The sequence below is a fragment of the Lissotriton vulgaris genome, chromosome 10, assembly GCF_964263255.1.
Source record: "Lissotriton vulgaris chromosome 10, aLisVul1.2, whole genome shotgun sequence".
Classification (NCBI taxonomy): domain Eukaryota; kingdom Metazoa; phylum Chordata; class Amphibia; order Caudata; family Salamandridae; genus Lissotriton; species Lissotriton vulgaris.
Window position 1 is genome coordinate 790911267 of NC_141698.1, and position 13879 is coordinate 790925145.

At 44.1% G+C, this 13879-nt stretch overlaps 1 protein-coding gene across 1 annotated transcript in view; it reads left to right on the forward strand.

The window, feature by feature from the left end:
- Positions 1–13879, forward strand: part of RAPGEF5 (Rap guanine nucleotide exchange factor 5) — a 997318-nt gene that overhangs the window by 715545 nt on the left and 267894 nt on the right. Inside the window, exon 10 of the mRNA XM_086941717.1 lies at positions 13478–13596. Coding sequence (XP_086797843.1) covers positions 13478–13596 — 119 coding nt within the window. The remainder of the gene's footprint in view (positions 1–13477; positions 13597–13879) is intronic.

Sequence of the window (13879 nt, forward strand, 5' to 3'; positions counted from 1 at the left end):
CTCTGTGACACAGGCAACATCTGTGTCGTAAATAACAATGCCTTTTATTTATGTTTTGGTTTTTAAAACATAAATAAATGGCATTGTCATTTACTATGCTAATAGCTTACTCTCGCAAATGGGAGACCGAAGTTAGACGAAGCACTGGAACCCCAGAGATGGCCTGGCTGTCGCTGCCTCTGCACCCAGGCCTCGTCTCTCCCTCGCGGCTCTTTCTTACAGTCCACTCTGCTGCTGCTAAAGCCCTCTGCTGCCCTCTGTGATTTCACCCAAAGCAAAGAGTCGGTGGCATCACTCCCAACAAGATTGTAAAAAAGTATCAGATGGTTATTTTACGATGTTGCTGAGGGCGATTCCGGCAACACTTTGGTTTGGGTGAAATAATGGACAGGAGTAAGGCACGCAACTGCCATGATTTTATGTTAAAAAAAACAAAACAGCGAGTTGGAGCTGAGCAGAACAAAACGTGCAAGCCCCATGATTTAATGTAAAAATAAATAATAAACAAGTTAAGTGAGCTGCGCACCCATCCAGCGAGTGGTGTGGCCCCATTGTGTAATTGAAAGCAAATATAGCGCGCTGCAAACACAAACAACAAGCAGTACGGGAGTGAGGGTAGGTGAGGGTGCCGCTGCCTGCTTGAGGGGGCAGAAAGGGGCTGCGCTACTTACTCCGACCTCTGCGACATAACGGTACGTTGGTGCGTGCCATGGATCCCCGCTCTGCCCTCGGCTGCTTTTTGCCATTGAATACGGTAACTTTTGCTGTATTGAATCTCACTGGTTTCCTCAGTGTATTTTTGTGCAGCGTTGTGCGATCGCTCTGTGGCGCGCGGCGGAGACGCAGGCGCCATGAGCGTGCACATCAGCAGCTCCGAGACAGACTCACGCGCGCGACCCAATCCCAAGGCGCGCGTCGGAATCCAACTCTGCCATGCTTCTCAATGTGCTCGTGGCCAGCTCTTGTCTCCCCTCGTTGTCGGCTGAGCCGACAGCTAAAGTTCTCGGGCCGGGAGCGCGCTTTCCCAGGGCGAGACCTAAAAAGACTGCCTTCCATGACCATAGATATGAAAGTAGGTTTTCCAGCTATATAGAGAGTAGGATGGTATAGAAGATGTTTAAATTAAAGCTGTATTTTTAAAAACACCCAGGTGGGTAAGAGGGCTGCCCTCATCATCAGGGATCAGAATCATCCTTTGGAGGCCTAATTCTTACGGTCCACCAGCAGTGTTTAAAACTTTAAAAAACACATAATGTGCCTCAAAAGGGCCTGCTAACTCCTGCATGGTCTAAAAATTAAAAGCAATGCACACTTGCCATTCCACCAAATAAAACTGGACCAAAACTCTGTTGGCTTGAGCAATTATTTTTATATACCTTTATTTATAATTTTCCTAAGATGCAAAAGGTTTTCAGAAACATTTCAACGTGTAACCAAGGGTGCATATAGGAAATCATTCACAAGATCTGTTTAAGGTACAGACTAGTACCACAGTAGGCACCGGCAGCTGGCCCAGGTAATGCACTGGGGTGGAGGTGGGGTGGGGTGGGGTAGGAGGGGGTTAAGCCGACAAACAACAGAATAGGAATAATAAATAAATAAATAATACCTAGTCTGTCGTCTGTCAGCTTCCCCCCTGCCATTCCCCACTGTGCTTACCTGTGCCAGCCGCCACTGACAGTAGCGCATGCCTTGTTGAGGAAACAGGATCAATTATACCATCTGTACATTATTTTAGAGCTCTGTGGCATAAAACAGTTTAGAACAAACAGAAATGGGTGTGAGTAAAGGAGGTGGGGGTGAGGAAAACAAGACCAATTAGCAGATCCAAGAAAAGTGCAAGAAGAAGATAAGAAAAGGAGAATATTTTTAAAAGCAGGAGTTTCTGATCAGTTGTACAATAGAATGATGCAATACGTGCCTTTCTTTGTGTCAAAGGTTGGGAGTAGGGTACACAAGGGTGAGTAGGGGGAGGCACCCATAAGGAAACACTATAAGGGTAGAAAGCACATCGATTTTATTGGTTACCTCAGTGAAACCAAGAAGAGGCTATGATCTCCACTGTGGGCCCATTAGTCATGGGGGTGTCCGGGATAATTTAGCCTCTCAAGGAGAGAGCATGGCAGGGTGATCTTATGTGACTTAAAGGGAGGGGTTATAGGGCAGGGAAAGAGTAGAGGACAGGAGGGTTAAAAGTGGGGGGCTGGCAGAGGGGGGCACAAGCACCGTTGGTGGGCCTCGGAACCCATGGGGCAGCCACACTGCAGATTTCCCTTAGGTTTGGTGCCCAGGAAAGGTGACCAGATCTGTAAATAGGTTTCTGGTTGATCCTGCACTCTGTATGTGAGACTCATATGAGGCTTTCATGGGCAGTAAGAGAGGGTAGGCCGTCTGTATCATTATACATGATTAATTGTCTCGGGAAGGGTGATGGCAGTTGTAGAGTCCCATTAAGGGTGGACTCCACGTCTCACAAGTATGTCCAGATATGCAGGCAGTCATGTAGGATATGTACGATGGTAAAGTCCTTTTATTATCATCTCCAACGTTTGGAATAGACACACCAAATAGAGTTTTTGTTGGGTCCAGTACCGGTCTTGGAGCATCTTAAGTAGCACTGCTTCATTTGGTGTCCTCGAATCCCGTTATCCAGGTCTTCAAACACGACTGTCCAATCTGATTCAGTATGTGTATTGCGCTTTGCCAAGATTCTCGTAGCCTAGCAAGTTGTGTATTAACAAAGAGGTGGTATATTAGCAAGTTATAGAAACTCCAACACCCTGCCATGGAATAAGCCCCATTGTGTCAAATAGCATTCCATGGGGCAACAAAACAGGTCCCAGGGGAGTGGTCCCAATGTGCTCTATAGGCAATTGCATAAATGAGCGTATTTGCACTTTTGGTGGGAAGAGTAGTTTAAATTTGTCTTCGAGTGGTGAAAAGGAGTGTATGTCACTCTGCGATATTAGGTGGTCAAGAGTCCTTATTCCGGTTCTGTGCCACAGGCCTCAGCATATAGTATCTTTACCTATCTTAAGGACAAAGTTGTTTCAGATAGATGCATGATTGTGCAACCAAGCCACAGCTGCAAGAGTTTATGGGCTCAGAACTAACCCTGGGCGTAGTTCGCGTAGTTACGCTACGTGTAGCTACGCGAAGTGCACTTCTGACTACGCAAGCTACGCAACCCGCATAGTGCACTGTGCAAAATGCTGTTTGCACTGATTGCACAGTGCCGGATGCTTGTCCGCACTGTGCAATCAGTACAAACCGCATCTTGCACAGTGCAAGCAGTCGTTTTCTGCCGCTCAAGTAGATTTATACTCGAGCAGCAGCTTTCTCAACGTGGACTGGTAGTTTCTCATCGTGAGCAGTCGCGAGCATACGCGACCACTCGCAATGAGAAACCTGACTCCCCGCGTTGAGAATCTCGTGGGGAGGTTTATTTTCCATGCTCGCGATCAGCAACTTGATGTTGCTGATCGCGAACAAGGAAAAAGTCTCGCAGGGATATCATTTTGCTCGCTTGCGGTCGCCAACTTGACGCTGAGGACCGCGAGCAAGCAAAAAATGACCGCTACGCTTCGTGTGTTTGCACTGTTCTACGTGCAATTCACGTAGTGCGAAGTAGTGCAAACTTCGCAAACTACGCGAGCATAGCGTAGTACTTCGCCCAGGGTTACTCAGAACAAAGATTTCGTAATAGAGTGTATTATGGGGTTTTGTTTTCCGGAAGGTTTTATGTTTGAGTGACTGTAGCCCCTAGCCATCATAGGTGATGAGGCATTCGATGTTGACCCATAATGAAGTGTCCACCAAACTGCTTCACAGCACGGCAAGGCGCAACAATTGCAGGGCAGTTTAATAATGTTCCATGCATGATAGGCTAAGGCTGCCCTGCCACCTGTGAGCCATCAGCTTGTAGATTTTAGTCGAGGCCGGAAATCACTACATATGAAGGCCTTGATTTTGTGATTGATCGTTCTTAGGAGGGACAACTTAACCAGAATAGGTAGCATCCCCAGTCCATATGTAAGTTGAAGAACTATGACCATTTTCACCTCTTCTATCCTGCCCCACACTGACAAGTGAAGTGCATCCACTTTGCGTATTCTAACCGAGTTCAGGCTACCAGTTGGTATATGCTGTTGGGTATGACTCTCTCCAAACCTCTGTTGAGGTTAATGGCAAGGTAACCGAGCAGCTCCGCTTGCCATTGTAAGGAGTAGTCAGCAACAGCTGCTGCAGTCATAACGCGGGACATGTGTAATGACTCACTTTTAGCGCAGTTGATCTTATAGCTGGATATGGTTGCAAAGCCTGATATAATTGACATGACGGTTGGGAAAGACTGAGATTTGTGATTGTTAGTTAGCGGTCATCCGCGTGCAGTAAAATCTTAGAGTGGTCTGCAAGTGTAGGAGCTCCAATTCTATAAGTGTGCCATACTAAAGGTTTTAAGACCCTATCAAATAAAGGGCATATAGGAACCCTGTGATCTATCATTCAGGCCTAAGTAGTCGGCATTATACCAACATTAGAGGTTATCCCTTAATGCTGCTGGAGATTCCATGACGAAAGAAGGACAGGGAGGCTAGCTGTTGTTCAAATCTGCATGTCATATTGATCCTTATACAATGTTTTTTTAAAAATATTTTTTAGTGTTGGGAGAAGAATTTTATATTCCCTGACAAGGAGTTTCAGGATAGAAGTGACTTCTGCACTTTGGTCAAGCTACTTTTTAAGATATCATCAGAGAGTAATTTCTTTAGTCTTGATAAAGATGGTTTAAATCAAGATAATACCGTCAAAACGCGTCGACGCAATAGAATCATAATCCGCACAGTGGGCTACCACACTAGATATTGATTGTCTTTTTTACATCGGGGTCCAGTCCCAACATTACTTCATACGGATATGGTCCCTTTATGACAATGTGTAGTGTCTTTTTAATACTCTTGTCTAATTTGTCTTTGTTATTGAGTCTGTTCATTTGCTTATTTATAGTGTGATGTTTTTTGATTTTGAACATAACTATACTACGTATGATTAACAATGTTTTCATTTGCTACAATTATTGTTTTATATGCTTTTAAAAAATGGATACATAACATTTCTAATATTTTTCTTGTGTACTGGCCCACTGCTTTTTCATTTGGTACTGTATCCCCCATGATTGAATGTGTGTGATTTAGTTGAGTGAATGAGTAAGAGCTATCTCAGAATTTGCCAACCAAAGGATTTATTGTTATTTGCTAGATCGAACCCAGGAGAGCCTCTACATAAACGATTTTCATTTTAAACCTCTGATCACTTCTGAGTCCTCAGAATCCTGACAGTAGACAGGAGACCGGTGGTTGTAGAAATTCAGCTGGTAGAAGCGCTAGAGTATCGCTGATCACTCTAGCCAATTATACAGTGGTGTAACAAAGGCCCCACAACCCCTGCAGTGGGGAGGTCGATCTTGAGGGGGGCCCCTCAGCACAGTACCCTGGCTGACATCTCCTGAGTCCTGAGGAGGACCCCTTGATGTAGTTAGCAGCGGCCCCCCCTTAAGTTTCGTTACGCTAGTGAACGTATAGAAATTAGAAGAATGCAACACTGCCACCACATTAGATTGGTTAGATCTGCACGTCCAGTAGGAGACTGATAGTTGTATGTCACAATATCATCCTACCAAAATATTGTGGCAGATATATTGAGGATCAAATCATCAAGAAGGTAAGTGCATTGAGGTAACTATAGATTTACTATTCTTAACTCCACGTTTACGTACTGTAAAGATAAATATCGTCAAGGTGCATAGATATGAGGTTAAATAAAGTAAATCTATACTTATCTATGTAAATTTATCTTTTCAAAATTTTGTCCATGATATTCTGGCTGCACAATAGTCTGCAGTCGATATTAAGGTGGAATTCCAGATTGACAACTCATGTGACTGCATGACTCTGTTTTCCATTGCAGAGAGTGAACCCTCCACACACTCCACATTTGCACAGGTTACGTTTCAAGGTTAACAGACCTTTGAACATTACTATATGTTTAACAAACACCCACCAAACCCTTCACCCTCATCACGATGTAATACAGATCGGTATTAAACAATGCCCCGCTGGATGCAGAGAGAAGTCTGTACAAATCACCAAGAGGCCAACTACTTGGCCAATTTTATGCTATGCAAATATTCAGTAACAAAATATAGCATAAATACATCACACAAATTAGTGCCAGCCGTTGTCCTCAGTTGTACACCACACATCTTCAGTGGAGTCAAATGACTGGAGCTCTGTGGCACAAAATGTAAGCAGTGCAACAAAAAGAGCTGGCACACAATATCGAAACGGGTAACATGAGGATATGATAAGTGATAACTGCACACATTCATGAAGCAGAGATAAATCTCAACACAAATATATATGTACCTCCCTGACAACGCACAAATAGAATGTGTTAAGATGATCATTCTCTCAGTGCTATTCAGGCCCAATTATTTATAGTTATTTTTAGTGTTTTTATATTTCATGGATCTAGCACTAAGCAGTAGAGGAATGCCTTATTGATGTTTTTATTGTAGCAGAAGCATGTACGTCAGGAGATTCTATATGTCAAATAATATAGATCCTGTCACCTTGTAGAAGCTAGATTATTGAAAACAGAATATGATGGATTGGGCTTGAAGTAGGAACATGTAAACAGGATCAAATACAGAGCATTTAAACACTTGCTTTTTTGCATAGCTTGCAGATGATTCTACATATTTTAAATGGTTTGACATGTAGTTGTTTTTACAAATCAATTCATTTTCAAAAAGAAGGTATTTTCTATGACATAACGAATGCATGACCAATCACTTGCCAACAAAAAAACATAAGCAGATTTTTTTTTTTTACTGACATTTATAGAGCGCAAACGAATACCCGTAGGCGTCTCGGCGCTAGACTACAGAGATGTCCCTCCCCATTGATTAGAAGCTCATGCAGATAGGTATGACATGTTATTGGTTAAATAGCCACGTTTTCAGTCTTTTTCGGAACTGTAGGAGTGAGGGGCTGGTTTTAATGTGTTGAGGCAGAGTATTCCAGATTTTAGGAGCCGCAACTAAGAAGCGGCTATCGCCCCAAGAGACTGTTCTGGAACGTGGACCCACAAGTTGATTAAGGGATGTGGATCGGAGCAGTCTAACCGGGTTGTAAGGAGTAAGCTGGTCCTTGAGCAAGCGCGGTCCTTGGTCATGTAGTGCTTTATAAATTGTACAGAGAGATTTAAACTTAATCCTGTTTTGGATGGTCAACCAGTGGTAGGTCCTCAAGGTGTCTGAAATGGGAGCGAATTTGGGTGTTCTAGACAACAAGCGTGCTGCTGCGTTCTGTATAGTCTGCAGCTTTTTAGTGACTCGGGCTTGTGAATTTAGAAAAAGTCCATTACAATAATCTAAGGATGTTAAAACCAAGGATGTGACCAGAGTTTTGGCGGCCACGTCCGGCAGAAATGGGGTGATTTTCCTTATCATTTTGAGTTTGTAGTGGGCGGAGGCCGCTACCTTGTTTGCATGTGCCATGAAGTTAAGATGGTCGTCGAAGGTTACTCCCAGGTTCCTGACCTTGGAAGTAGGACTTGGTGGGGTACCAAAGGCTGGAGGCCACCAAGTGGCAGACCAGGCCGGGGAGAGAGTTCCAAAGATGACCACCTCCGTTTTATCGGAATTGAGCTTCAGGCAGCTACCTGCCATCCACTCTCCAATCGCAGTCATTCCATTTTGGAAGCGTTCTGCCACCTCCTGCCCATCACCCTTGATGGCCAACACCAATTGCGTGTCATCTGCGTATGAGGTTAGGCTCATGCCATATGCTTTGATGACACTAGCAAGGTCCGACACAAAGATGTTAAATAGTGTCGGACTTAGGGATGAGCCTTGTGGAACCCCACACGGTAATGACAGTTTGGCAGATTGGTATGGTCCCAGGATGACTGCCTGTGATCTGTTGGCCAGAAAGGAGGCGAGCAGGTCTCTCGCAGTGAGCTGAACACCCATCCTTCCGACAGGGTCTACCAAGGTCTTGTGGTCGACCGTGTCGAAGGCCTCCGAGAGATCCAGGAGTACTAATAGTGCTGTTCCTCCTTGGTCACGAATGATTCTAATATCATCTGCGACTTTAATGAGGGCGGTTTCCGTGCCATGGTACTTACGGAAACCGAACTGTGTATCGTCGAGCAGATGATTACTTTCTATATGTTCAGATAACTGCTGGTTCATGGCCTTTTCCGTCACATTAGCTAAGAAGGGGATTCTTGCTATAGGCCGGTAGTTCTTCAAGTCCTCCTTATCTAGACTGGGTTTTTTGAGCAGAGGCTTGATCAGCGTGTTTTTTAAAGAATCAGGATAAGTCCCTGAACTCAATATCGTGTTACAGACATGAGTGATAATCGGGATGGTTGTATCCAATACCGTGAAAAGAACAGAGGTCCTACCGATCTCTCCAATTACACAGCAATCACCAAACTGCCTTGGACTGAAAAAGTCAATGAGATGTGTGTGTGGCAGAACATCTAACTTATATTCTTCCACGGAAAAACGTTCAGTCCTTCACCAATGCGACGTCCCCAAAGGATTCAGCAAAGAAGCTGGAACTTTGAAAATTCCTTCATGGCCTATCATGTTGGACAAGGACAATATCTGCATCGTTGTCGTTTCCAATGTAGCAACAGCTTTCAAAACTACTGATCATCATAGGCTCATCCAGATACTTGAGGCATGAATGTTTCAGTGGGAAGTTGGTCCACATAATTCCTGACCAATTTAAAACATCTGGTCAGATCAGAAAATGGCCACATTGTTGCCTGTGGGTTCCTCACGGTTCAGAGCTTGTGCCTATATAGTATAATCTGGATTCTGGTGGAGGAAGTTAGTAATAAGATTCAATAGTATGCTGATGACTCCAAAATGTGCTTGGAAACAAACTTGCTGCAAGACATTCTCACTCTCATTGTCCGCTTTGGGAAACTACAAAACCTGATGGCATCAAATTTCCTTAACCTCATGCGCGCTAGCGGAATTCCGCTCGCACGCTGAGATTTCCTTAATCGCATGTTACGTGACGAGCTGGGCTCGTCATCAGCGTGCGAGGAGGCTACGTCATGACGAGCCCAGCTCGTCATCAGCGTGGAAGGGGTTAAATCCAACACGGTTAAAACTGAATGTAAACTTTTTTAAGACACTGCGAATTCACATTCAGTAAGGATGCTAGTGCCACTCTACAGCTGCTAAAACTAAATATTTAAAATCCTTTTGGCTGCTGCCTGGCCGCCCAAACTCTTGTAATGCTCAGTATTGTTCATAGAACTGCCATACTTGGGGGAGTTCCAAATCCACACCAACTCCTCTCATAGCAACCTTACATTTCCAGCTCAATTAGTATCAAGCATCAAAAGGTAGACAGTTTCACCTTGGTCCTTAAAGAACTGCATTGTTTCCCTCTCAAATCATGAATGCAGTTTAAACTAGTCTGCAAAGCGTTTAAAAGTATCCACCTCTCCAAACCAAACTATCCAAGCTTCACCTATAAAAGGAAAGGGTGATGTTGCCTTAACTCACCTCTAGAAGTAAAACATTGATGACACCAGATTTCATTGAATTCCAACACAGCCCTTCTCTTTGGGAAATATAGGGTGTTTTTGTTTCCATTGTTATTCCATCTCTATTTCATTGTAGGTGATGTCTGTATGAAGTAAACCTAGCTGAAAGGCAGTGAGGTATGTTCCAGGGTTAAAGGGAAACATACAGTCAACACATGATTGGTGTGGTTCTGAGGGCAGTAGTGTAGTGTTATTGTGTGGTCTTTATAGAGGTTTGTCTTCATATGACTTTTAGAAGTCTCATAACTGCCAGTGAATGTATCATGTGGTGTTGTTGCCTACCCTTGAAGAGTGTATTTACGATTCATTCACCCCACTGTGCATGGTATTATGTTAATAAATGAACTCCTGGTGCTGTGAAAATCTCTGCATCACCTGCTCACATTTTGTTCACTCCCTCTACACTTCTCTGTGCTGACCTCAGATTGTGTCCACACCTAGCCACTGCTTGTGGTAAATCAGTCGAAGTTAGGTTTGTTACTTTGATGCTAGAGATAACCTGCTCCTAGCAGAGTCGAGTTCTCACTGTCCACCAGCAGCCTTGTTATATATACTTCCTTCAGTACCATGTGTGGTATTTTTGCGTTGAATGCTTACGAGTGAGTAAGTAAAGCCATCCCTCTCTATAGGTGTAGGCAATAACATTGGGTCCTATGTAGGTGTTCCTATTAAACTAGCAGAAGAGAGAGTGTTACATAAGACTACCTGAATTGTACGGCATGCTTCATGGGGGGCTGTGTTCATCCCTTCCTACAGGGTCTCAAGATGAAGCGGCCCAGCACATGGACCTGATTAAACTCTCAGGGCACAGCTATCAGTGCACACCAATGAACTCACTTGTGTAATCTAGCAGCACTCCCCAGATTATAAAGAACAAAATGGAGACTGTATGTGCCTGCTTCTGTTCACATTATATAACTAGTCTTCTGTTAGGTGGCTCACGACCCTTCCTCTGCCAGATGTATGCTGCATCAGGGGATTCCACAAATTACCAAGGCAGGGGATAAAGCCAGTTTTAATTCAAGATTCATATATGTGATAACTTAATTAATGGAGGTCTTAGCACTATGGGCTCTAAGAGCACCAGAAATCAGTCTTACTTGTATCTACAGACCATTTCATAGGTGGCAGCAGTGCACTGGAGGTAGTAGCCCATCTCTACTACTAGCACCACTGCTTGACGTAAATATGGAGTTGTAGTTCTGTCTCAAAGTTTGTGTTGGTTGATGTGAATTTGAGATGCTAGAAAGTAGAGATGGGAATGTTGACTCACAGAATAGTAAAATCTAGCATACTTTTCAGTCTGGCCCCAGCAACCATTTAAACATGTATGCCATCTTTGCTCTTTGTTCATGATCCATGTGAATATCCTGTAAGCAATTTCCATCAATGTGGACTAGCCAAGAGTAGAAATTGGGGTCTCTGGTCTGTCCTTGGTTACTCCTGGTTCTGGCATTGCAACAACTCCTGGCCTCAGAGCAGAGGTCAAGAAAGAGCAGCAGGATACTAGGTATACAGACGTCCAAGAACCATGATTACTTTTAGTAATTTCCACTCCTTCCACATTTACTAGCAAATGGGCTCTAAGTCTAAGAGGGCTTAAGAGTTGATTATGGGGTTAGCCTTGTGATTTTATCACAAATCAAAGGGGGTCTGCTATAGCGTCCTCTTTAACCTACTGGAAAAATGGCGTGAAAATAAAATCCCCCCATCTTCTTAATCACAAAAGATGCCTAGGAACTGCATTGATGGCACACTACTCTATCGTTCTACTTGACCTGGTTGCTTGGATTTTTATTTGATTAAAGAACTGTATTTTTAGCCATGGCCATACTGATATAATTTAAATGGACGAATATTACATCACATAATAGCAACTGAAATTCTCGAAGTTCTCTACTTAAAAGCCCATGTGGTCTACTGGCAAAATTGTCAAATGTGCAAAGAGGAGACCTAGATTATAATCCTGGCATGGGTATTGTACAACTTGTGTACCCTTTGGCACGTCATTTTACCTTCTGTGATTTAGCTTCTTCGGCTTGGTTGTGCATTGGATACGTGTATGAGCACTTGATCAACATATGTATCGATACCGATCGATACATATATGTATAAAATATATATTTAAATCACACTGGTTCTCTATCGCTGAATTGCAGTTAGCTCTAATTGTGTAAAACTAAAAAAAAAAGGAAATTATCCAGCTTTTACACGTCTGGCTACTGGAGAGCTTTCGTAAACCCATTGACAGCTTAATTTCCTCACCAGAGGGCCCTGAATCGACTGCGCGATGCATCAAAGCACTTAATTTATTTTGGAGCGCGCTGCCTGATCAGCATCCGCGGCTCCTCTCCGAGACCCTCTCTTCCTCCCTTGCAGCACAGTGCACTGTCAGCGGTCGCTGGGTGGTGTGTAGGCAGAAAGAATGACTTATGAGCGCCCTCCTGCCCATAAGAACTGAGGGCCATATGTATCAACATTCCCTCTTGCGATTCCTAAATAGCGATTTTTAAGGAATCGCTATTTAGAAGTCGCAAAATGGTATGTATGTAGAAATTGGCTTTTTTTTTGCGATTTCTTAAAATTCCTTAATTGCGATTAGCAAATTGCTAATCGCAATTAGGGAATAATTTCCCATTCATTTTTATGGTCCAGGAGGCCCATAGGAATGAATGTGAAATGATTCTCAATTTGCGATTCTCAATTTGCTAATCGCAAATTGAGAATAATTACAAGGGTGCAGGGGTGTCTCAAGAACACCCTGCTGCACCCCTGAAAATAACATGTGTGAGCATATGGCGCACATACATGCCCTAAGGGCATGTATGAGCGTCACATGGCACCTTTACAAATTGCATTAAGTGCATTTGTAAAAGAATTCGCAAATTACCACAAACTACAAGTTGGTGGTAATTTGCGATTCCTTAAGGGCATTTTTGATTTTTTTTTCTTCATACATTGCATTTAAGGAATCGCAAAATTTGCGATTCCTTAAATGCAATCGCAAAATAAGGAATGGCAAATTTTGCGATTCCTTATTTTGCACCCAAATTCTTTCATACATACCATTTTGCGACAATGGGTTCGCTAATGCCGAAATTCTGCAAATGTCGGCGTTTGCGAACCCATTTGGCCTTGATACATATGGCCCTGAGACAAGAAAGGCTGGTGTATAATAACCTCATCTCCGATTCCACTCCTTGACTACTGTGCTATTCAATTGCATTTATGTAGCGCTTCATTTCATACCTCTGGGCGCTTTCGGGGGCTACTGGAGCCCGACCACAGTGGCTTCCAAGTGTCATAAATACGAACCAGATGTGCGGATGCAAAGGGAGTACACTTTGCTTGTAACATAAACAAAGGATTTGTAAAATCATGCAGTGCCTTTGAACCCATTACGTCTACTGATTGCTTAAAAGCCAGGCCTATATTTGCATATGAATTATGAAAGATATGAATTGGTAATAGTCATGTATTTCCATGCCTGCACCAGAAACACAATTAGCTGTGCGCCTGTAACCCTTTCATTCAGAATAGATGAGTTACTTGTACGCATTATGCAGTCCAGTGCATCTTTCATCAGCGTTCCAAAATGCAAGATCACGGCAGCGGAACGTAACAGAATATAGAAGAAAAAAATGCCTGTCTTGATAATATTTTGTGTAGGACAAATAATGTACTTCTTGCATTGTGCTGTGAGGCGCGTAAATCCTAGGCAGGCGCTGCAGAGCAGAGACAGGATTGCTCTTTCAGCGCCAATCAGCGCGTTTCGCCTGTCTCAGGGGGACCCCTTCCCAGACGTTTTATGTGTATTTTTTTGTCTTCTTCTAAATTAAAGCAGAATGACGAAGTGTCCACCCTGCAAGTGAGAGAAGACGAGCAGGATGTGCTGGTGCTCAAGAAAGTGTCGTCGGAGAGCCCAGCCCCCGCAGCAGGGAGCGCCGAGCATGATTGGAGGTAAGAGTTTGTCCTCGGGCTGCGTCCACGCGCACGCACTCACCGCACACACGCACTCACACACTCACACACAGAGGCACGGGCGGACTGCAGCGCGCTCCGCAGCCGTATGGACGCAGCCGAGCAGCGGGAGGGCGGGATGGCGCAGTGAACGGGGAACATGCCCTTGTCGGTGGACGTCTAGCATGGGCAGCGCCAGGCTGAGGGTCTTTCGCCCCCACCTGGAGGGAAAGGGTGCCCTGGCGCTGGCTGCGCGAGAGCTGCCCCCGCCGACCTTTGACGT